Source organism: Macrobrachium nipponense, chromosome 12 (genome assembly GCF_015104395.2).
Source record: "Macrobrachium nipponense isolate FS-2020 chromosome 12, ASM1510439v2, whole genome shotgun sequence".
Taxonomy (NCBI): domain Eukaryota; kingdom Metazoa; phylum Arthropoda; class Malacostraca; order Decapoda; family Palaemonidae; genus Macrobrachium; species Macrobrachium nipponense.
The window spans coordinates 69,247,882-69,271,078 of record NC_087205.1 but is presented as its reverse complement, the minus strand read 5'-3'; the positions used below and the strand labels follow the sequence as shown (position 1 = coordinate 69,271,078).

General features: G+C 39.1%; 2 protein-coding genes across 2 annotated transcripts in view; one reads left to right on the top strand and one right to left on the bottom strand.

Moving 5' to 3' along the window:
* Positions 1 to 16,647, bottom strand: part of LOC135224587 (iron-sulfur cluster assembly enzyme ISCU-like) — a 244,126-nt gene extending 227,479 nt beyond the window's left edge. Inside the window, exon 1 of the mRNA XM_064263721.1 lies at positions 16,483 to 16,647. Coding sequence (XP_064119791.1) covers positions 16,483 to 16,569 — 87 coding nt within the window. The 5' untranslated portion in view covers positions 16,570 to 16,647. The remainder of the gene's footprint in view (positions 1 to 16,482) is intronic.
* A 390-nt stretch (positions 16,648 to 17,037) lies between these two features.
* Positions 17,038 to 23,197, top strand: part of LOC135224586 (phospholipase A2 group XV-like) — a 29,457-nt gene continuing 23,297 nt past the window's right edge. Inside the window, exon 1 of the mRNA XM_064263720.1 lies at positions 17,038 to 17,198. The gene's annotated coding sequence lies outside the window, so the exon portion shown is untranslated. The remainder of the gene's footprint in view (positions 17,199 to 23,197) is intronic.

Sequence of the window (23,197 nt, the reverse complement as noted above, 5' to 3'; positions counted from 1 at the left end):
AGCATCCGTAATAATGCTCCTCACAAAGACAATGCTAATGCATTTTTTGTTTGACATGGGTCTACTAGGATCCCTAACTGCGCACCACAGGCTTTGTTTACATCCGTTTAGTTCATTCTTCTTCTTTAAATAGAACTTCAAAGCTCTAACCGGACATAAAGATCTTTCTAATTCCTCTCCTACTAGATTTGAAAGTCCTTTAACTTCAAAACTCTTTGGCCAGGGTTTAGAGGGGTTCTCGTTCTTGGCCAGAAACAGAGTCTGGAAAGAACAAATTGCCGCATCACTCTTAAATCCTACTCGAGAATCTAGAGCGTGTATTTCACTAATTCTCTTCGCAGTCGCTAAGCGAACAAGAAAATACATTTTCTCGTTAGATCTCTAAACGACGCGTTGAGAGGAGGTTCAAATCTACTAGATGATAGAAATCTCAAAACTACATCTAGGTTCCAGTTCGGAGTGCGAGGAGAAAAGGTTTTTGAGGTTTCAAAAGATCTAATAAGATCGTGGAGGTCTTTATCTTCTGCAATTCTCAAACCTCTGTTTCGAAATACGGCCGAAGGCATACTTCGATAACCTTTAATGGTAGAAACTGATAATTTTGATTCTTTTCCTAAGGAAAATCAAAAAATCAGCTATGTGTGGTCACAGAGGTATCATGAAGAGGACAGTTTATTCTTCTTACACCATCTTCTAAATACATCCATTTTGATTGGTAGACCCGAATAGTTGAAGATCTCCGGGCTCTAGCAATTGCTTTTGAAGACTTTGCTTTGCTTGAAAAGCTCTCGCTCTGACAAGTCTTTCTCGATAGTCGAAAGGCAGTCAGAGCGAGAGCGGGGAGGTTTTGATGGTACCTCTCGAAATGGGGTTGTTTGAGAAGATCTCTCCTGTGTGGAAGAGATCTTGGGAAGTCCACTGTCCATCTTCCTGTACCTCTGTGAACCAATCTTGAGACGGCCAAAAGGGAGCGATGAGTGTTAGTTCTCGTACCCTCTTGATGCCTCAAACTTTCTTAACACCACTCCTAACATTTTGAAGGGGGGAAAGGCGTAGGCATCTAGGCTGACCAGTCCAGCAGCATGGCGTCCCACCGCTATCGCTCTCGGTCTTCACTAAGGAGCAAAAGTTCTCTATCCTTCTGGATAGGTAGGTGGCGAATAGGTCTATATGTGGACCCTGCCCCACAGGGACCACAGAGCTTGACACACCTGAATGTGAAGGGTCCATTCTGTGGGGAGAACTTGGTTTAACCTGCTTAGCCTGTCTGCTCTGATGTTCTTCTCTCCTTTCACGAATCTTGTGAGAAGAGTCATTTTCTTTTCTTTTGCCCAATACAACAGCTCTTTTGTTATATGGAACAGAGAAAGAGAGTGAGTTCCCCCTTGTTTCTTGATATAGGCCAACGCTGTGGTGTTGTCCGAGTTGACCTGTACCACTTGACCTAACACCTCTGTCTCGAAGGCTTTTAGAGCTAGAAGAACGGCATAAAGTTCTTTGGAGTTTATATGCCAGTCTAGCTGATCCTTCCTCCATTGGCCTGATATTTCTTTTGTCCCTAGAGTCGCTCCCCCATCCTTCTCTGAAGCGTCTGAGAACAAGATTAGGTTTGGGTTCCGAACTTCTAGAGACAAGCCCTCGTTCTTTTCTAAGGGAAAAATCCACCACTTCAGATGATTCTTTACTTCCAGAGGAATACTGAAAGTTTCCGAAAGTTGCCCGTTCTTCCAACTCCAAATTCTTCTTAGGAAGAATTGAAGAGGGCGAAGGTGGAGTCTTCCTAGACGAAATGAACTGTTCTAGTGAGGAAAGGGTTCCCAGAAGACTTAACCACTCCTCACCGAACTCCGTTCTTTCTCAGGAAGCTCGAGATTTTCTGTAATCCCCGAGCAATCCTTTCCTGGGACGGAAAAGCCCGAAAACCCCGAGAATCCATCCGAATCCCAAATAGACTAAGTTTCTGACTGGGGATCATCTGCGATTTCTCGAGGTTCACGAGTAATCCTAACGTCTTTGCTAGGTTCAAAGTAGACTGTAGGTCCTCCAAACACCGTTTTTTTCTCCGACTTGGCCGGATTAGCCAATCGTCGAGATACATTGAGATGTTTATCCCTTCTAAATGAAGCCATTTGGCCACGTTCCGCATCAGATACGTGAATACCTGAGGGGCGGTCGATAGGCCGAAGCACAAGGCCCTGAATTGGAAGATTTGTCCTTGAACAACAAATCTTAGATATTTTCTTGACGATGGGTGAATCGGAACATGAAAGTAAGCATCCTGAAGGTCCAGGGGTGATACCATCCAATCTCCCTGACGTAGGGAAGACAGAACTGAAGCTGAAGTCTCCATGGAGAACTTCTTTTTCTCCATGTACCTGTTCAGGACGCTTACATCTAGGACGGGTCTCCATCCCCCCGAAGCCTTTGAACCAAGAAAAGGCGGTTGTAAAACCCCGGGGAGAAAGGATCTTGCACTAGCTCTATTGCATTCTTGTCCCTCATCGACACCACCGTCTGAAGGAGTCTCTCGTTCAGTCCAGGGTCCTTGTAACTCGTCGAACAAATCCTTTGGAGATGTTGCCAAAGGAGGCCCTGTCTACGAAGGGAATGATGTACCCCTTCTGTAGGACAGACAGAGTCCAGGGATCTGCCTTTCTCGGACCAGGCATCCGACAAGTAATTGAAGTCTGGCCCTACCTGTGCTTGGAGACATGGCTGCTATTTGCTCTTTTTAAAAGAGCGGAAGGAAGACCTCCCTCGCTTGTCGAAGGGTCTTCTCTTCGAAGTTGATCGAGTTGAAGGGGCTCCACGAAAGGGCACCACTGGAGTCCGAGCCACCTTCTTCTGAGTCGTAACTGCAGGTCTACTTTTCTTTGTAGATTGTACAAGAAGGTCCTGCGTAGCCTTTTCCGACAAGGATCTCGCAACATCCTTCACTAAAGATGAAGGAAACAGATGTTCTGACAGAGGTGCGAATAATAGAGCGGACCTCTGAGAAGGAGAAACTCCTTTCGTCAGAAAGGAACTGTAAAGAGATCTTTTCTTTAACATTCCAGATCCAAAAAGAGCCGCCAACTCACCAGAACCATCTTGCACAGCCTTATCCATGCAAGATAGGACACTGTGCAAAGTTTCTGGATCTAGAAAATCTGGCTCACTCGTCTTCTTAGCCAGTACCTCAAGAGACCAATCCAAGAAGTTGAACACCTCTAAGACGTGAAAAATTCCCTTAAGGTGACTGATCTAATTCCGACATACTCCAGGACGCCTTTGCTGAATTGAGATGACTGTCTTCTCACAGACTCTACAAGACTCGAGAAATCTGAATCTGCCGACGAAAGGAGCATCAATCCCATCGCCTCTTCTGTCTTATACCAAATGCCTCTAAGGCCCATCATCTCTCAGATGACATCCCCAACCTATAGGATAGCGAAAGTCCTGAATGATTTGCTGGTACCTTACATACCCGGTGCATATTCACTGAAATCAGCGGTGGAGTTTATTGATCTCCTACAGGAAAAAGGACCAGAAGACGACATTGCCTCACTCGACGTGGAGAGTTTGTTTACGAACGTTCCGGTCGAAGAACGATCGACATCATTCTTGATCGTGTATACAGGTCCGAGAAGAAACCCGCTGCCCATTTCCGAAGATTGCCTCCGAGAGATGCTGAAAGCTAGCACTACAGAAGCCCTTTCCTCTCTCATCAGGGGGAATTATTTCGACAAGTAGACGGAGTCGCCATTGGATCCCCCACTAGGGGTCCTCTTTGCAAATATGTACATGGCCACCGTCGAAGAAAGGGACCCTTTAGAGAACATCTAAAACCTAGGATTTATGGGCGGTACATCGACGATATATTCGTCACAATAAAAGAGCCAATGAAGATACCAAAAAACTAGCAGATGCTCTGAAAAGAAAACTCAGTGCTCAACTTCACCACAGAGCACAGCCAGCAGAAGACTTTGCCATTTCTTGATGTCCTGGTAAAACAACAAGAAGGACAGTTTAAGACGACCGTTTATACGAAAGCAACGAACGCTGGGCGTTGCTTGAACGCACGCGGGGAGTGCCGCGGACGCATATAAAAAGTCTGTCGTGAGCGCGTATGTCACAGAACCTTCACACACAGCTCATCATGGAAAGATATACATAACGAACTCGACCGAATTCGCCAACTGTGACAAAACAACGGGTATGCAGATCAAATTATCGAAGCAGCAATAAAAAAGAAAATGGACGAATTTTACCAACCCAACACCATGGCGACAAACGAGGAAAACTTGATTATTTACCATCGTGTACATTTAGGGTCTGCATACAAGGAGGATTGCTGCACACTACGCGGGATAATAAACAGAGGCGTAACCCCAAAAGCCCTTACCATAAAATAAGCCTCAGGATATATAGTAAGCCCAACCTTGTAGCAGCCTTAATAATGAAGAACAGCACCGCTCCGGGGGGGGGGGACCGAAGGAGATGTGCACGAATGTAGTTTACAAATTTACTTGTCCAGAGGAGGAGTGTAAACCTCACAGCCAAAACTACATCGGGCACACTACAACGACCCTTCGGAGACGTCTGCTGGCTCATAGAAATCAGGGGCCATCCATCAACATTACATAGATGTTCACGACAGGAAGCCATCTCTACAAGAGCTCATAGAAGGCACCCAGGTCGTACACAAGAGAAGACAACTACGGTCGCCTCTTAATAACGGAAGCAGTGAGCATCGCTATTCAGAAGCCAACCTTGAACGTCCAACAAGAATCGGACCATATACTCCCCTCCAGCAGGAGAAGGAATACCCAAGCCAACAGGGACCAGACAGCGCGCCCCAATCCACCGAGAACATCGCGCCCCTTGGAAGCATGAGAAGAACCCAGGCGTCAGCGGAAAGTCAAGTAACATCCTTACTCAGGTCGCTGAGACCCCCGCCCAACACGAATCAGCAACCGTTAACCAACGTAAGACCATTTTTTGTTACTACACACACACACACACACTCAAACTTTCCAAATAAACATACACATTTATGTATAAACAGAAATTATCTCTTGTACCTTTATGCATGCTATAAATATACATATTTGTACTCCCGTATTTAAGATTTCTATATTCATTTTCATTCCTGTATGTAATTGTAATTTTGTAATTTTTATCTAAAACCAACTGTAACATTTTAATTTAAATTTTAAACATCTTAAGGAAACTCTAGCATGGCATTGTATTTTGAATATTTATTTAACCACTGTTTAAACTTTCACTCTTATTGTCGCAGTACATATGTCCTTATATTCTTTGTAACTAAAACAACGCCCTTAAGCTGTTAATCCCTAGACTAACCAGTACCCATACCTCGAGGTCATACCTCCCACACGATGAGATAAATAGGCCGAAAGGTCAGATTGTAAGTCAGTAGTCGCTTGATAATGCCATAAGGCGAAAACAGCTGTCGTGACAAAATTCAATAAATGGAAGAAGAAGTCTGCGTATATTTCACCAGAAATTGACGAAAGAGAATCGGAAAAAAACTTCGTCGGTATGAAGATACCTGCAAGAAACTTATTGATGCCACTAAAGCAATTGCTTTTAACGAAAATTATATATAGATCTATATATATATATATATATATATATATAGATTATATATATATATACTATATATATATATATATATATATATATATATATATACAGTAAGTCCTCGGGTTACGCTGGTCTCGACTTACGATGTTTCGTGGTTACAAACGCGCCCCCATAAAAATATAAAAAATAATATTTTGCGTCGTTCCGTCTTACGCGGTTTAGCGTCGTAAGCAACGTAAACAAACGCGAACTAGTTCCAGGCGCACGGCGGAAGAATAACGCTTTGTGGGGGAGAGGACGGCGTCGCTTCGCTACGCTCAGTCCTCGCCCATACGCCATTTTGGTTGTTTACACTGCCTCTCTCTCCCTCGTGTTGTATCGTTTTGTAACTTTTTGCTCTTTGTTATGGCTCCCAAGCGCAAGGCGGACTCTTCTGATGGTAGTGCATCGAAGAAAAGAAAGGCCATCACCATGGAAATTAAAGTGGATATTATAAAGCGATCTGAGAAGGGAGAAACGCCAACAAACATTGGCCGCTCGCTTGGCCTTAGCCGTTCGACCGTTGCTACATTATCAAAGATAAAAGAGCGCATGTTGAACATGTGAAAGGATCTGCTCCTATGAAAGCGACAGTGATAACTAAGCAGCGTAGTGGTCTAATAATTGAAATGGAAAGGTTATTGGTGCTTTGGTTGGAAGACCAAAATCAACGGCGTATCCCAGTCAGCCTTATGGTGATTCAGGAGAAGGCGAAAAGATTGTTTGAAGCGTTGAAAAAGAAAAGGGGGGGGAGGGAAGTGAAAGTGAAGAGTTTGTGGCTAGTAGGGTTGGTTATGCGATTTAAGGCTCGGGCCAATTACCATAACCTTAAATTGCAAGGTGAAGCTGCTAGTGGGATGAGAAAGCAGCGAGTGAATTTCCTAAAGCGTTGTCTAAGATAATTAAGGAGGGGGGTTATTCTGCTCAGCAAGTGTTTAACGTAGACGAGACAGGTTTGTTTGGAAACGTATGCCTAACCGCACTTACATCGCCAAGGAGGAGAAGTCAGCACCCGGTCATAAGGCCAGCAAGGAGAGGCTAACTTTACTTCTTGGGGGTAATGCTGCTGGCGACTTCAAACTGAAGCCCTTGTTGTGTATCAGGCTGAAAATCCAAGGGCACTCAAGGGCATTTGGAAGGGTCAACTACCAGTAATTTGGAAGTCCAACAAGAAGGCATGGGTGACACTTGCAGTGTTTGAGGACTGGTTCGTAAACCATTTTGTTCCAAGTGTGGAAGCGGTATTGCGCCTCCAAGGGTATCCCCTTTAAGGTGTTGCTAGTGCTGGACAATGCCCCTGGACACCCTGCCCAGCTGGGAGACTTCAACCCTAATGTCAAGGTGGTTTACCTTCCACCTAATACCACGGCCCTTTTACAGCCTATGGACCAAGGAGTGATTGCTCGTTCAAGGCCTACTACCTACGAAGGACAATTGCTATGGCTTTACAGGCAACTGAAACCAAGAAGGACTTGACTCTGAAGGACTTTTGGAAATCCTACAACATCCTGATGCTGTAAAGAACATTGCTAATTCCTGGGAGGAGGTTAAGCAAACAAACATGAATGGTGTCTGGAAGAAAATTTGTCCTCAATTTGTGAATGATTTCCATGGGTTTGAGGACACGTTCAGCTAGTTGTCAAGAACGTTGTTGCCCTGAGTAAGGAAATCAATTTGGAGATGGAGGTTGATGATGTAACAGAGCTGCTGGAGTCTCATGGCGAGGAGTTATCTGCTGAGGACCTGATACAACTGGAGAAGCAGATAATAGAGGAAGAAGAAGAAGCACCCACCCCAGAGCCTAAGCTTTCACAAGGCAGACTTGATAAGAGGTTTTGCAGAGTTGCAGCAAGCGTTGTCAACTTTTGAGGCTCAGGATCCCAACTTGGACAGGTTCACTAGGGTTTCCAGAGGCGTCATGGATTTGATGCAGTGTTCAAGGAGATCTTGGATGAAAAGAGGTTCGCTCTCTGTTCAGACTAACCTGGAGCAGTATTTTAAGAAGGTAGAGAGGCCTGCAGGAGATCCTGTACCCTCTACCTCAGCTGCCTCTGCTAATCAGACTCGCCTGCCCCACAATCTCCAGCCACCTTCTGAATGTTGCTGCTAACCCAGACTCACATGCCCCAGTATCTCCAGCAACCTTCTGTAGGTTCTGCCTCACACCTAAAGACTCACTGCCCCAACATCTCCAGTAGTATGTTCTGCCTCACCTCAAGAATCACCTGCCTCAGCATCTCCAGTACTAGTATGTTCTGCCTCACCTCAAAAATCATCTGCTCAGCATCTCCAGCAACTTCTGGATTGGTTCTTTTCTCTTCACTAACCTCCCCCAGTCTCTCCAGCACCGCAGCTTCCTCTCCAGTGTGCAAGCCAATCAAACTAATAAAGGTAAGGAATTGTTCTCTCGTTGTTGATTGATAGGTATTTACATTAAATCATGTGGTATTTTTCAAATGTTCCGACTTACGCTGAAAATCGTGTTACGATGCATCGTAGAACGGATCTACGTCGTAACTCGAGGACCCCACTGTATATATATATATCATATATATATATATATATATATATATTGTGGACAAAGTGGCGTAGAGTGTCTGGGTTCTGGATACCATTAATACTTGGTGTATGAAATAGTTCCAAAGATCTGTGTCTGGTCACCATTAATATTTGTTAACCCAAATTGCCAAGTATCTGGTTACTACACTTACCATTTGTACCTGCTAATACAAGAGACCCTTTTATTCCTGGTCTGGGACACCCCTTTGTACTTAGGGCACAGTTCATTCAAGTACCTGGTTACTTACCTCACTACAGACAGACACCTGACCCTTCATCACAAATACTAAAATTTATTTATAAACTCAAAATTTATAAATGAAATTCATAATCTCAGGGAAATTTTTATTACTTGAAAACAAAAGTTTAATTAATTCTTGAGTTAATTATTAAGTAAAATTAAATCAAAGTTTATCAAGAAAATTAATTAAATGAAATCATAAAGCAGTAATTAAACTTGAAATTCAACAATTTAATTAAATGCAAGTATCACAAGTGTAAATGACCAAAAATATAGACAATAGTTTTCAAACTATTAAACAAAATAAAGACAATGCAGAAAAACATAATGCATAATATGAAAACAATTAAAGCATTGACAGTACAAACATTAAGCATGTAAAAGTTGGATATGTCAAAAGAACAAAGCAAAAGATAAATGTTTAGAAATGATAAAACCCTGAAGTGCACTTCAAAACATTTGTAAAAATACCTTATACACAACTGCAGCTTCAATCAAAAGGCCTGTTACAATTTTACACTTTTTCACTTTTCTTGGTGCCTTCACAAAAACCAATAGATACAAAACTATGTTCAGATTCCACAAACAACACATATATTACTAAGAATTATATAAAAATGAGTGACCAGCTCGTTACATTAAGTTACTGAAACATCCTCGCGAGCGAGCGAGAGAGAAAGAGAGAGAGAGACTATCACGCACGCCGCTCTCCTCCAAGCGAATGAATAATGTTCTCTCACCCCATAAGCGTATGTGCGTTTAGTATCTAGTTCAAGACCAAAACATATTACGTCATCTCTATAGGAATAGCTAATACAATGCCTCTTTTGACTGCGTTCACATATGGCTATGAATAAGGCTCCCTTGTTCCTTCAGAGGCTCGGCCGCGATGATAAAAAACTAGCTTAACTCATCTGTTTTCAAGGGGTTGGATAACATTGCGGCTTGGGGGGTCTTACGCTTGTTTGCGCCGATAAAGAAATCACCTAGCTAAGACATTCTCAAAGTGCGAATACGACTCCCTTCAAAAGGCTTATAAGCTTTCACTCTCTGTGTGTCTTACGTACTTCAAAATGAAAAATGGATCACTTAAGGCATGTTATATTTAAATTTGGGAAATCTGAACACAGAAATAAACATTTCATACCATGATACACAAGTTCTGATGGTGAATTAATCATCATTACCAAGACCAATTATAATTGCATTCCAAACTTACATTATAAGAATATATATATATATATATATATATATATATATATATATATATATATATATATATATATATATATATATATATATATAAACACCACCTCATTCATTAGACACACTAAAAGTAGGGTAAAAAATCACGGACGACCAACCCTCATCACGCTGGACAGGTCTTATTCACTCGATATTTAATTGGTGAAACAAGAATACAATTACATACAACTCTAAGCATACCATTCAAAAGATTGAAGTTTTGTCAACATAATGTGATATATGAAAGCCCCATAACTAAAATAAGTATGTGACGCTCTTCGTAAAATATGTTTTCAAGGCAGTTTTGAAATCCAATATGGCGGCTACCGTGTGGATGGCAGGGTCTGTTCACGGACTATCCACCATCTTTCCCAGCCTTCCCAGCACTCATTTGAACAATGTTAGCATATAGTATATGTAACGTTTATTGATCTTACTCAAGATTGCAGTTGTAATCAGCACAATAAAACAACATTTTGTTGCCTATATTACTGAAAGTATGAAACTTGTTATTCCTGGGGTCATGGTTTGAACTGAATTCTTTTTTACCTTGTAATCGGTGGTTTTTATTCTTACTGCCATCACAACTGAAACTCCACAGTGCTTATTTGATTGTTATTATACACATTTTGGTCTCAATTCACTCCACATTGCACTTTAACCAAGTTGCTGTTCCTGGTTCCTTAGTGCACGCGCCACAAACACAGTTACGAACAGCAGACGATGACACAGCAAAGTTTTATTCCCTAGATTGTTTACTTTACTCATTATTTAGTTCAACTTTACTTTGTTATTTAAAAATGTTAATTTAATTCATGTCTATTATGCCTTTTTGGCAACCAAATTACCCCAAAAAATTACAGATATTTCTAAAGTAGATACAATCCAATGTTTCTAACCTTGTCGTACATCTGGCTGCCGGAAACCATAGAGGAACAGACTACGGATAGGTGGATTATATATTTTTTTTTTTTTTTTTGCTAGCACTTTTCATTGATTTAAGTCTATATTAGTATTTTGATTTTCTTTAATAACTGTATGCCAGAAATAAATGTAACCTTTAATGTGTGCATGCTAAGAATGGCAAAATCATCGTTGCCACATTAGTGGAGGCTTCACACATACGCCGATGCATTATTATAAACTGTTTCCATGAATTCTAGTTGTCACAGTAATGCAACAGTGATAAAATGGCTTTAATATTTATGTATATATACTTTCAATAGATAGGCTGATTTCACCAATTTCCACGTTTTGTGTAAGTCTTATACCCAGTTTGGAGGGTGAAAACATACCAATTGGCAACAGAGAGAGAGAGGAGAGAGAGAGAGAGAGAGAGAGAGAGAGAGAGAGAGAAAGGAAGGCAAAGGAAGGAAGGACAGGGGTGGCGGTGTGGGGGGGAGAGGGTAGGTGGAGCTTTTTACATGTGTTCGTATCCATTTCTGGATAATGGAGTTTTTGTCTCTTGGTACAAGGACAAGTGTCGTTATTCTTTACGTTAAAAGAGGAAAGTTGGCATTGAGGGGCATATATTTTGACTGAGAAAAATACAAATTTATTCAATAGCTAGCTTGTAAAAAATACTTGATTACAAAAAACTTGATTGACAACTAAGCAGCATACTTACTATGGGTTTCAGAGACAGTGCAAGCAAGTTTTTTGGCAATATTTCTGTAACGAACACTTGTATCAGAACGAGATTTTGTTTTTGTGCATTAAACCCAGTGCCTATAAATTACGGCACTGGGTGTAATGCACAAAAGCAAAATCTCGTTCTGATACAAGTGTTCGTTACAGAAATATTGCCAAAAAACTTGCTTGCACTGTCTCTGAAACTCATAGTAAGTATGCTGCTTAGTTGTCAATCCAGTTTTTTGTAATCAAGTATTTTTTACAAGCCAGCTATTGAATAAATTTGTATTTTTCTCAATCAAAATATATGCCCCTCAATGCCAACTTTCCTCTTTTAACGTAAAGAATAACGACACTTGTCCTTGTACCAAGAGACAAAAACTCCATTATGCAGAAATGGATACGAACACGCATAAAAAGCTCCACCTACCCTCCCCCCCCCCCCCCACCCCCCCCACCCCTCCACCCCTTTCCTTCTTCGTTCCTTCCCCTTCCTTTCTCTCTCTCTCTCTGTTCCCATTCGGTATGTGTTGACCCTCCAAACTGGGAATAAGACTACACACAACACGTTGAAATTGGTGAAATTAGGCTATGTATTAGAAGTATATATACATAAATATTAAAGCAATTTTATCATTATTGCATTACTATGACAACTAGAATTCATGGAAACAGTTTATAATAATGAATCGGCGTATGTGTGAAGCCTCCACTAGTGTGGCAACGATGATTTTGCCATTCTTAGCATGCACACATTAAGGTTACATTTATTTCTGGCATACGGTTATTAAAGAAATTCAAAATACTAATATAGACTTAAATCAATGAAAAGTGCTAGCAAAAACAAAAAAGCAAAAAAAAAAAAATATTTATATATATTCCACTTATCCGTAGTCGTTCCTCTATGGTTTTTGGCAGCCAGATGTACGACAAGGTTAGAAACATTGGATTGCATCTACTTTAGAAATATCTGTAATTTTTCGGGGTAATTTCGTTGCAAATAACAAATAAAGTAAAGTTGAACTAAATAACGAGTAAAGTAAACAATCTAGGGAATAAAACTTTGCAGTTTCGTTGTCTGCTGTTAGTAACTGTGTTTGTGGCGCGCGCTTAGGAGCCAGGAACAGCAACTTGTTTAAAGTGCAATGAGGAGTGAATCGAGACCAAAATGTGTATAATAACAATCAAATAAGCACTTCAGTTCAAACCATGACCCCGGGAATAACAAGTTTCATACTTTCAGTAATATAGGCAACAAAATGTTGTTTTATTGTGCTGATTACAACTGCAATCTTGAGTAAGATCAATAAACGTTACATATACTAAACGCTAACATTGTTCAAATGAGTGCTGGGAAGGCTGGGAAAGATGATTGTCGTCAATGATCAAACCTGTACATCCCACGGTAGCCGCCATATTGGATTTCAAAACTGCCTTGAAAACATATTTTACGAAGAGCGTCACATGCTTATTTTAGTTCATATGGGGCTTTCATATATCACATTATGTTGACGAAACTTCAATATTTTGAATGGTATGCTTGGAGTTGTAATTGTATTCTTGTTTCACCATTTAAATATCGAGTGAATAAGACCTGTCCACCGTGATAAGGGTTGGTAGTCGCTGGTGTTTCCCCCTACTAGGTATAGGTAAGCCTTGGATAAGTCAATCAAACCCACCCACTTTTTCAGGTTACTAGGCCTAGCCTATAGGCTTGGAAAATTGTCTAGGCTTAGTTTATTGATTGATTGACTTACTATAGACTTATGGCATAGGCTAGGTACAGACGGCCAACGAAGAAATGGCCGTAGTTTCTTAATTCATTGTTCGTTATGGAAATATTGCCATATGCAGGTGCCAGATTATTTACTTAACATTAAATAACATTTCCTTTCAAAGGTGCTATACTTGAAATAAATTACTTTTGAATTGAGTAGATTTATTCAATTTATTAAAGATAATTATCTTGCAAAGTAAGGAAAATATATACCGATGGGTCCACTATTTCTAATTTTATTCTCATCTCTAGCTTCGTGACAGCATACCGAAGATTTTGAAGTTGGCTTTGCTGCCTCTCGAGTATCGTACTTCATGGAGTGTTATCATTTCGTCTCCTACAGCCGATAAATAATGCATCAAGGCGTTAACATTCTTTGAAATTATGTTTAATTAAACTAATTTTGTCCTTTGACAATAAAAAATAAATTTTGCATGACACATTTAGTGGGCCTAAATTATTGGACTTTTGATTTTCCCGCATGATTTGCCTAGGTCTATTTTCAGCAGTATACTCTCTCGGATACGTAATATTAATGAACATTTAAATCGACAATATATATATATATATATATATATATATATATATATATATATATATATATATATATATATTAATCTGCTTTATTTGACTATTCCCGTTATTCTTGTTTTATTTAGCCATGTTCGCCTTTCTTCTTATCCATTTTCAAATTAATTGCTTAACATAATTAACTCAGACCTAGCTATTCAAAGTCAAAAAACAATCATAAAAAAAATCAAACGAATATAATTCAGTCTTATTTTTTATCGAATTCCTTGCATATCATCCTGTTCCATTTGGACACCTTGGAAAGCTGTGGGAGTCAAAACTGACGAATACATTAAGATAGGTTTACTTTCCTTAAAGCTTTCTTAGGTTGATCTTTTTGTAGCTATTCATTTCTTCTAAATAGAAATTAATTCAAATTAGTTTCATATGTATACCTACTAGACCTACTACCATAAGCATATTATAAGTAGCTGGAAGGATAAGAAATATGAAAGGTGACGTTCTCGTTTAAGTCTATTTCATGTTTTTTTTTTTTTTTTTTTTTTTTTTCCCCCAAGAAAAAACCTACTGCTTTAATCAAGGTTGCTCTTGACGGCTACAGGGTGTAACACGAGTGTATACACATAATTTGTGGAATGAAAGATAAGTTTCTTTGAACAGGAAATATTTTATAAACATGCATTTTAAGGCGTCCGTTGTCGGTGCGGGGAATTTTAAAATAACAGTTATCATTAGTGATGCTTTCACGAGAAGGAGTTCGTAGTGAGAAGTCGGATCTAGTAGCCTGAGATGTAGAAGAGAGCGGAGGTGGCGTATAGGAGTGATGGAAGGATTAGGCCGATGTTAATAAAGTATCTCCCAATAAAATGTATTCTTTAGGTTTTGAAGAAAAAAATGCATGCCTCATTGAAACCGTTTCCCTCCCTATCCGTGTATTCACCGACCACCGATAAAAAAAACAAAAATAAAAGAGTAAGCCTAACTGAATCTCTCATCCATCAAAAGATAAGTTAGCTTATTCATTAGACTTCTTCATTAGCCAACTATCAAAGACTTCAAGTGTAGATTTAAAAATCTCTTCCTTTCCATCTAAAGTATTCATCAGACACCAGTCATAAGCGTAGAGCTAGTTATGATTCCTGGTTCAGCAATGTCGTGACGAGGCACTAGAATTCAAAAGTTCACAAATGAATGTTGCTCATCAACATTTACACTACTGTATTGTCTTGCTCTCATGTGGTGCTTCGAGGTGTTCCACCTCTAGGCCCATGTTCTAAATTTTGCCGTTCTTTAAACAATTTTATTCATCTATGTATGATTCTCTCAGGTTTATTAAGCTTTCTTGATATCTCTCCAACAGGAACTTGCCCCGAATGCAGTGCAATAATTCTCTCGCTCATCGAGGGATGTTTCTTAGACCGATAAATGACACATTGACATTAGATTCCCGTGCACTTAACATCAAAAGCAATAGAGTGAGGTCGCCTGGTTCACGCTGTTAAGATATGGTTTTTTTTCCTTTTTGTTTTTAAATTTTATAGCATTTTGTGAGATTCTAATGTTTTCTGTAGAATTCAACAAATGGAATATTCAACTACCTTCAACTTAATATTGAAATGATAATTTAAGGACTATGTTTATGCGATACTACTAGTGATAGGTGTCTCCTATCTATTTGGTAATGTATATCTATGGTTGTGATATGACGTTTTTTATCACTTCGTTTCGTTCATGTCAATTTTGCTATATGGAAAATAGTTTTACACAATAACGTAACATAATGTTCTAAGATATCAGTGACTGTTTTTAACGTCATTACACATGATTTCTTCCATCTTTGAAAAGAAAAATAGATAAATAAGGCATGAATCGTGCGTCAGGCAGGTGAACGAAAAATTATGAAACTCTGCCACAAGTTTTTTGGCCGACAGTACATACTAGGCTACGTGCCAAGCACCGGGGCAACTAAAGCCACTCAGCGTTGAAACAGAAATGAAGGGTGGCAAGGTTTGAAAGGTGTAGCAGGAGGAAAACCTCGCAGGTGCACTAGGGTAAAAAACTGCATGGTACAGGGGTGGACCATGTACGATCAATGTGTACAACCCCCAAAAAAGTACATTAGCTATAACGCGTCCTGACATCGGAGATGGGCATCAGACGTGACTTGTTGTTGGTGAGAAACGGAGCTAAAGACCTCTACTCCGGTGTCAGGACGCGTTATAATGTACTTTTCTTGGGGTTGTACACACTGATCGTACATGGTCCACCCCTGTACCAAGCGGTTTTTTACCCTAGGTATGAATCGTTACGAGAAGGTGGGCAGCAAGATGGAAAAAAGAGAATACATATGGAGGCCTACCTACTAGCTAGGTACTATAGGCTACTACAATACAAGGAATGACAGGGGGTTACAAACTGGGGCCGAAGGGGCTGCATAAGCTAGCCTATAGCTAGGTAGGCTATTTGGCTACAATAAGCCTGTCCTCGTAAAGGAGTCAAGTGCCGTCAGTGCGCCTACTGCGGTGCAATGTAGGCATTAGGTAAAAGCCTACACTGCACCGCCATGAAGTGCACTGACGGCACTAGTCTAATAGCCTATACCTAGGTATTACCTAAGTACTACTACGTAGCTAACTTATGGAGACTCACGCTGGGCATTAGTTTCTAATTTTAATCTTGTCACATTAAAGAATAGAGGGTTATTCTGAGAAATGCTGGTCTGAATCTAACATACGGCCATAGGCCTATTACCTACTACGTCTTTAGGTACATGGATGACTGGGCCCACCAACATTGCTCTTCGAAGCCTAGACCTAGCTAGTCATTTTCTCGCTACTAAGCGATTAAATGTTTAAAGGCATCATCCTACCTTTTTGTGATATGCAGCTGAAGATCTGGGCTGCACAAAAACTGCAGCGGGTCGTGTACAACACCGCCAAAAGGTTAAAATTGACATGATGAGGGATACGTAGTTGAAGTGGTTCGTTGTCGTTCCGCAACCAAAGTCGGCTCTTCAATGACAATGATGCAGCCAAAACATGTTACCACAAATTCAGGTCCGAACCGATGGCTCCCCTTCTAAATTTTGTCAATTTCTCATGGCTGTTTAGGATTTCCAAGGCAATATTCATTGTATAAATACTGTATGTTATTTATAATGAATCTATTTTTTTTCACTTTACAATTTGCAGATAGTTTGCAAAGGCAATGCAAGTGTTTTCACGTTTCTGGTTTTTTCAGTGTCCTACGTCATGTCCCTTAAATTTTCGTCTCATTCTAATTGAAGTTTTGGCTATACACATTGCTAAGCATATAGAAAAAAAAATTCGAAAAATGAAACGAAATGTGAATTAGCTAACATCACACCGCAAAAGACTGACAAGTGAGGAAACACAGTAGCAAAGGTAGTTATTTTTCTTACGAGCTCAGAGATGGAAGGCTTATCCCAATTTTGCTCGTACGAGTATCTCCACCGTGGTATATCCCAATAGATATGGGGAGCTGCTGAGCAAAAGGGGACGACTATACACGTGACTTCTAAATGCACCGCATAGTTTCGTACTGGCAAATTTGGACAGACGTGTGGTAAGACTTCCAAGACTTATTACTAATTAGCCAAATGTACCCTTTCAGCCAGACTTTTGCACAAAACTTGCACGCAGCCACGGATCAATTTTTGTAAAGAAAAAAAAGATATATATATATATATATATATATATATATATATATATATATATATATATATATATATGTGTGTGTGTGTGTGTGTGTGTGTGTGTGTGTGTGTGCGTGTTTATCAAAACAAATACAGGAAAAAGCATCGCCATAATTGTTTTTATGTTTCTCCCCATATCATTCTTATCAAAACCGACTCAAGGTCTAAATATGTCTTAAAAGTATCAGTCAGAATAAAACCCATTCCTCGGCCTTCATACTATCTGGTAATCAGTTCTTTATCGCTTGATGTAATTCTTAATTAAAACCATTTACGGGTACATAAACTCATACTTTGAAGTTTCTTTTATATATATATATATATATATATATATATATATATATATATATATACACACATACACACACACACACACACACACACACACACACATATATATATATATATAATATATATATATATATATATATACTGCAGAGAAGCAGATATTTCCTTTTGTTTATATCAAAATCCTTCATTGTAACATAAGATCTATTGTAACTGGTCTCAGCCACCCACACGAGTATAGCAACAACAACAAATGCTTTTATTTCACAAAATTTAGTGGTTATTACAGAATATACATAGCTTTCGATTGTGCAATGGAATTGAAGTGTAGCTAGAAAATAATTTCCTATACAAATTATTGAATACACAGGTAAAAGTTCACAACAAAATATGAGCGCATATATTTATACCATTATTACAGAGTTATTACATACGTTTGTTGTAGATTTGGTGGGGTGATCTAATTTTACTTATCTGAATAACTATTCCATTCTCTACAGTAAGTTAATTTCATATCAGCAAGAATATATTTCTACTTCATCTATATAGGCTATCCTTTAAGTTTGTTTTTAATTAGTGTCATTCTGTTTTCCTGCTGTATGATTTTCGGTAATTTGTTTCATTGAATTGGGCCTCGAACAGATGAAGCCCTATCAGCAATCTTTGTCCTGGTTCTTGGTACCAGCGTATTTCTTGTGGTTCTTTCACGAGTGCGTCCGACCTGTGGGACGGCCTGCCAGAGCGTGCCTATTTACTATTTTAAACATGAAGACTGACTCATGATACTGCAGCATTCCGATAACTTTAAGCCATTGTAATCTTTTAATGAAAGGTGTAGCATGGTCACGTTTTCGTCCATAACCTACTGCTATTTTTGCGGCAAAGTTTTGTACTTTTCGAAGTTTATTTCTTATGCTGGCGGTAGCCTAGAAAACAATATGAGAAAAGACTTACGACCAATGCTTCGACAACAATTTTTCTAGTCTGGTCTTTGAACATATCTTTATTTCTCGTTAAAAAGAAAATTACGCCGTTTGCTTTTGTACAAACGTAGTCCACATGCTTTCCAAAAGAGATAACAATCTAACATGACACCGAGATCCTTAGCCGAGTCTTTTGGGCTTATTTCGGAATTGCCAACTCTAATTTTCATGTCGTGATATGCGGGTTATGAATGCTCTAGATCCAATAAAGATGAATGGAGTTTTGTCTGTGTTTACCTTTAAACCATTTTCAGAAAAGTATTTATTTACACGCTCCATTGTTGCTTCCATTCTTTGCACAAGAGAGTCTAAATCTGAAAGGAGGAGCTGTGCATCATCTGCAAATTGTACTTCTTGAAACAGAACCTTGAGGAACCTCGTATTCAATATTTTGTGTTGATAATATATTTGAATTTATCTTGACTACTTGGGTGCAATTACTGAACCAAAAGTCATCTATCTGAAGGTCGTCCATCTTTTGTAATAGTATGGAGTGGGAGACACTGTCAAAATATTTCGAAAGATCATAAAAAGCTAGCAGAGATACTTTTGATAAAAATGTTCTGTTATTTTGATTAGTATAGTTTGCATTGATAGGCCTTTCCTAAAGCCACGCCGAGATTCTGAGAAAAGATTATGCGTTGACAAGAATTCATACAGTTGATTTGCCACTGCCTTCTCTGGTAACTATTGATGTATTATTAGCGCGGCGTAAAGAATCTTTCAGAAATCTAATGAATGCCGTCAATTCCGCTGGAATGTTTGTTCTTCAAATCCATAACCGTTTTGATGACGGTCTCAACACTTACTGGCTGTGGCCTCAAACGTGATCGTAAATACTTGGTTTCATTGTATTGTTGCCGACTTAGTTGGGTTATACTTTCGCCATCGATCGGTTTCTGCTGAGGCCGCTGAATCGTTAACCCATTATATTAGAGTTATATTTACTTTTGCTTGGAATGACTTTATTTATGATATTCTGCATATTTTTCTTGTTATTTCTTCCATTTATTAAGTTACTTTTATGTAAGTTTGATTTAGCCAACCGAATTGGCGTTTTTACTCGTTTTTCAGATAGTTTGTACAAAGCACCCGTGATTTCATCATATTTAAAGTGCAAATATTCCTTTAAACTATTCCTTAATCTCATTTCGTATCTAATGTCATCTGTCATCCAAGGCGCCCCTTAATTGGTGGTCGAGTAATTTCTTAAGTTATACTATGGGAGCGCACGAGTCCAAGCTAGACATGACATGAAAGTGGTTGTGAAAATATGTCTGTACATTTACGTCACCAGTTCTTAAAATTTGATCTAGTATGTCTATTTTGTCTAATAATGTGTTGCAGAAAGTTTCCTGACTATTATCTTTTAAACTTCTGAAAGTTTTAATTACTTTTTCACGTTTTGGCTTTAACACTTCCACAGTTAGAGACGTCCCCGCCCTCTACACCTGCAGATAGAACCTTTTCTTTGAGATTTGTGGTCGCTACATCTATGAGACTTTTGCTTGTATTTGTTATTCGTGTACGTTTAGCTATCAATTGACTAAAGTTTAGAATACTTATATTTTTCTGAAGTTTCGATCGACGATCTAAAATACAATTTATATCACCAAGGAGGTATATGCTTGCTTTTATCTTTAAGAGCTATTGTTTGAAGAACCTTCCGAATGTGTTCAAAACTTTCGGATCTGGCATGTGGATGACGATACATGGCGCCAACCATTTATTATGGATGGTAATATACTTAACTGTACCCTAATCCATGCATTCGAAATATCTTTACATGGGGGACGATCAATTTTAACTTTTTCACCTTTTAGACAGTTCTTCACATACATGCAAGAACCACCACCTCTACCAACATCATTGCGAAATATATAAAAACCCAATATCAACTAGTCGATCTGGAATACTTGGGACCAACCAGGTTTCTGAGATACATAATAAATTATGTCAATATTTTGGTCTAAAACCATTAGTTTAACTTAATCTAGACATGATAACAATGATCTACTATTTATACGAACAATTTTCAATTTGTTTTGTAATTTTACCTTTTTCACCCTTGCCTTCTTTGCCAGTTGTCTAACCACTGTAATATGAACAAAAACAACTCTTATGACCAAATCGATTACAATATCTACACCGTAGTTGGTGAACGAATTTGCACCCTACATGTTGATGATTGAATTCACCACAATTAATGCATCCCATTTTTCTAATTTTGCCAAAGTGGTTAATTTTCGATGCATGGTAGTCGTTCTGATAATTGTGAGTTTTCTTACTGGTTTCTATCACCGCCATCTTGCGGTGTTTGTATCCCTGGCGTTGACCTTTTCAGGGTGCTTCACTCCCACATCAATGCCCCGACGGGGCTGTTGTTGTAGTCCTGGTTTTGTTTGATCCCATTGCGTTGAGCCGAGCACCCGTGGTTGTGGTTTATATCCTTGGTGTTGGCCTCCTCTCTGTGCTGGTTGACAATGGTTTCCTTCCCACATCTCTGCCCTGTATAGGGATGTTGTTGTAGTCTTGGTTGTTTGTCCGTTCCCATTTCGTTGAGCCGAGGTTGCCGAGGGGAATGTCGACTACTTTTCATCCGATTCCAGTCTTCACAAGCAAGATGAGCGCTGTCTCTAGATAATGCCTCTAACAGCCTAATAGCACCAGTGCGGTTTAGGTTTCGGTCTGGTGGTTGACTAAAACAGCTCTACCTCAGTAGAGGAATTCTGAGGAAGTGTGGTCGAATGTGTAAGCAGATCAATACTTGAGTAAACATTTGTAATTTTCTGTAAAAGAAAATGATTGAGATGGCTATTTGTCTGTCTGTCTGTGATCTGCACTTATCCTGTCCGCCTTTAGCTCTTAAAAACCACTGAGGCTAGAGGACTGCAAATTGGTATGTGAGCTATCCTACCTTACAATCATCAAAAATATCAAATTGCAGCTCTATATCCTCCGTAGTTTCTATTTCATTTAAACCTAAAATTAGCCATGGTAGTCCATCTGGCCCGACCATATGGGCCAACAACACAGGCCATCACTAGGCCGTGACTGAGAGTTTCATATATTATTATATACTGGATTGGAACAGGGGCCAAAGATATTTAACACCGCATAATAATATAACTTTAAAAAATTGAAAACCCTGCTCTCCGGTGGTTGGCAATGTTATGCAGCCTAAGGAAATGTTGGTTGTGGGAAGCTAACAGAAGCTTCCAAGTTGGGGGTTGTCAGATACCTGGGTTTCAGATTGCGGAACTAAACATTTAATTCCGCAACTGCTACCGTTAAAAAACGAAACATCGAAAAATGTAACGAGGTCGTCCCTCACCGCCCACAACTTTGAAAACCTTGTCTTCATGAAGGGGAACCTCAATATTATTGACCCTCAAGAAGCTGCAGGAGGAGGAGGAGTTTCAAGATACAAACTTTCTGTGCATTTTTCGTGCTGATTTAGTGATTTTATCATTAATACTGTAAAAATTCTTTAAGAGGGTACAATTGTATCCTTGCAAAGTATTTTTACTCTATTATGGGTATTACCCTAATGGAGTAAAAATAGTTTTCCCACTATTTTTGTGTAAATCAATAAACATGTTAGAATTTGTTTAATTAAAAAAGCTATTACATAATTTTGAGTTGCACTTTAGTTGCGCTTTGCAGTAAAACCTTGGTGCGGGTAGCGGTTTCAAAAAGTTAAAAAAGTTGCGGAATAGAAGTAGCGGTAGCGGCAACCACCTTTCAAAGTTGCGGAGAGCGGAACCAAACTTTGAGTAGCGATGCCCAGCTCTGAACGAAATACATTAAGTACAAAGCAAAAATAGAGAAGAAGAGATACAGTATGCTACATGCTTTGTGCTTGATGTATTTTGTTACAAGTTAAAGTACAGTAATACCTCAATCTTTTGCAATTCGAGTTGCGCGAATTCACAATAGCGCAAACTTTTCATTGGGAAGGGAGATAACTAATTATCATATACGAGTTTTTTCACAGAGATGTGAACATTTGCGAATCCTCGAGAAACCCTGCAAAAGTGTTTGTTCAATTCTTTATGTGATTTATAGGTTTTCCGACTTTTATGTGTAAATTAAATAACATTAGATAATGAGAATAATAATTCTCCTCCTCTCTCTTTTACTGAAATGAAAGAATTTTTATGGTACATACATGTACTATAAGTTTATTTATTTTTCAAATAATAATAATAATAATAATAATAATAATAATAATAATAATAATAATAATAATAATAAACCACATAGCAAGCGAATGTCCGACACTTGTAAAGAACCAGTACAAAAAGAGGTATGATTCAGTGGCAAAAGTCCTCCACTGGAGCCTGTGCAAGTAACACCCGCGCTACCTTGCAGTAATAAGTGGTACGAGCACCAACCTGAAGGAGTGATAGAAAAGGATTAGGCAAAGATCCTCTGAGACTAAGGCATCATAACAGATATAACAGATAGGGTGATATGTGCAAATAGACCAGTCAAAACCAAGAAGAAAGTATCACTCATTGATGTCGCAGTACCATGGGACACCAGAGTTGAAGAGAAGGAAAGGGAAAAAATGGATAAGTATCAAGACCTGGAAA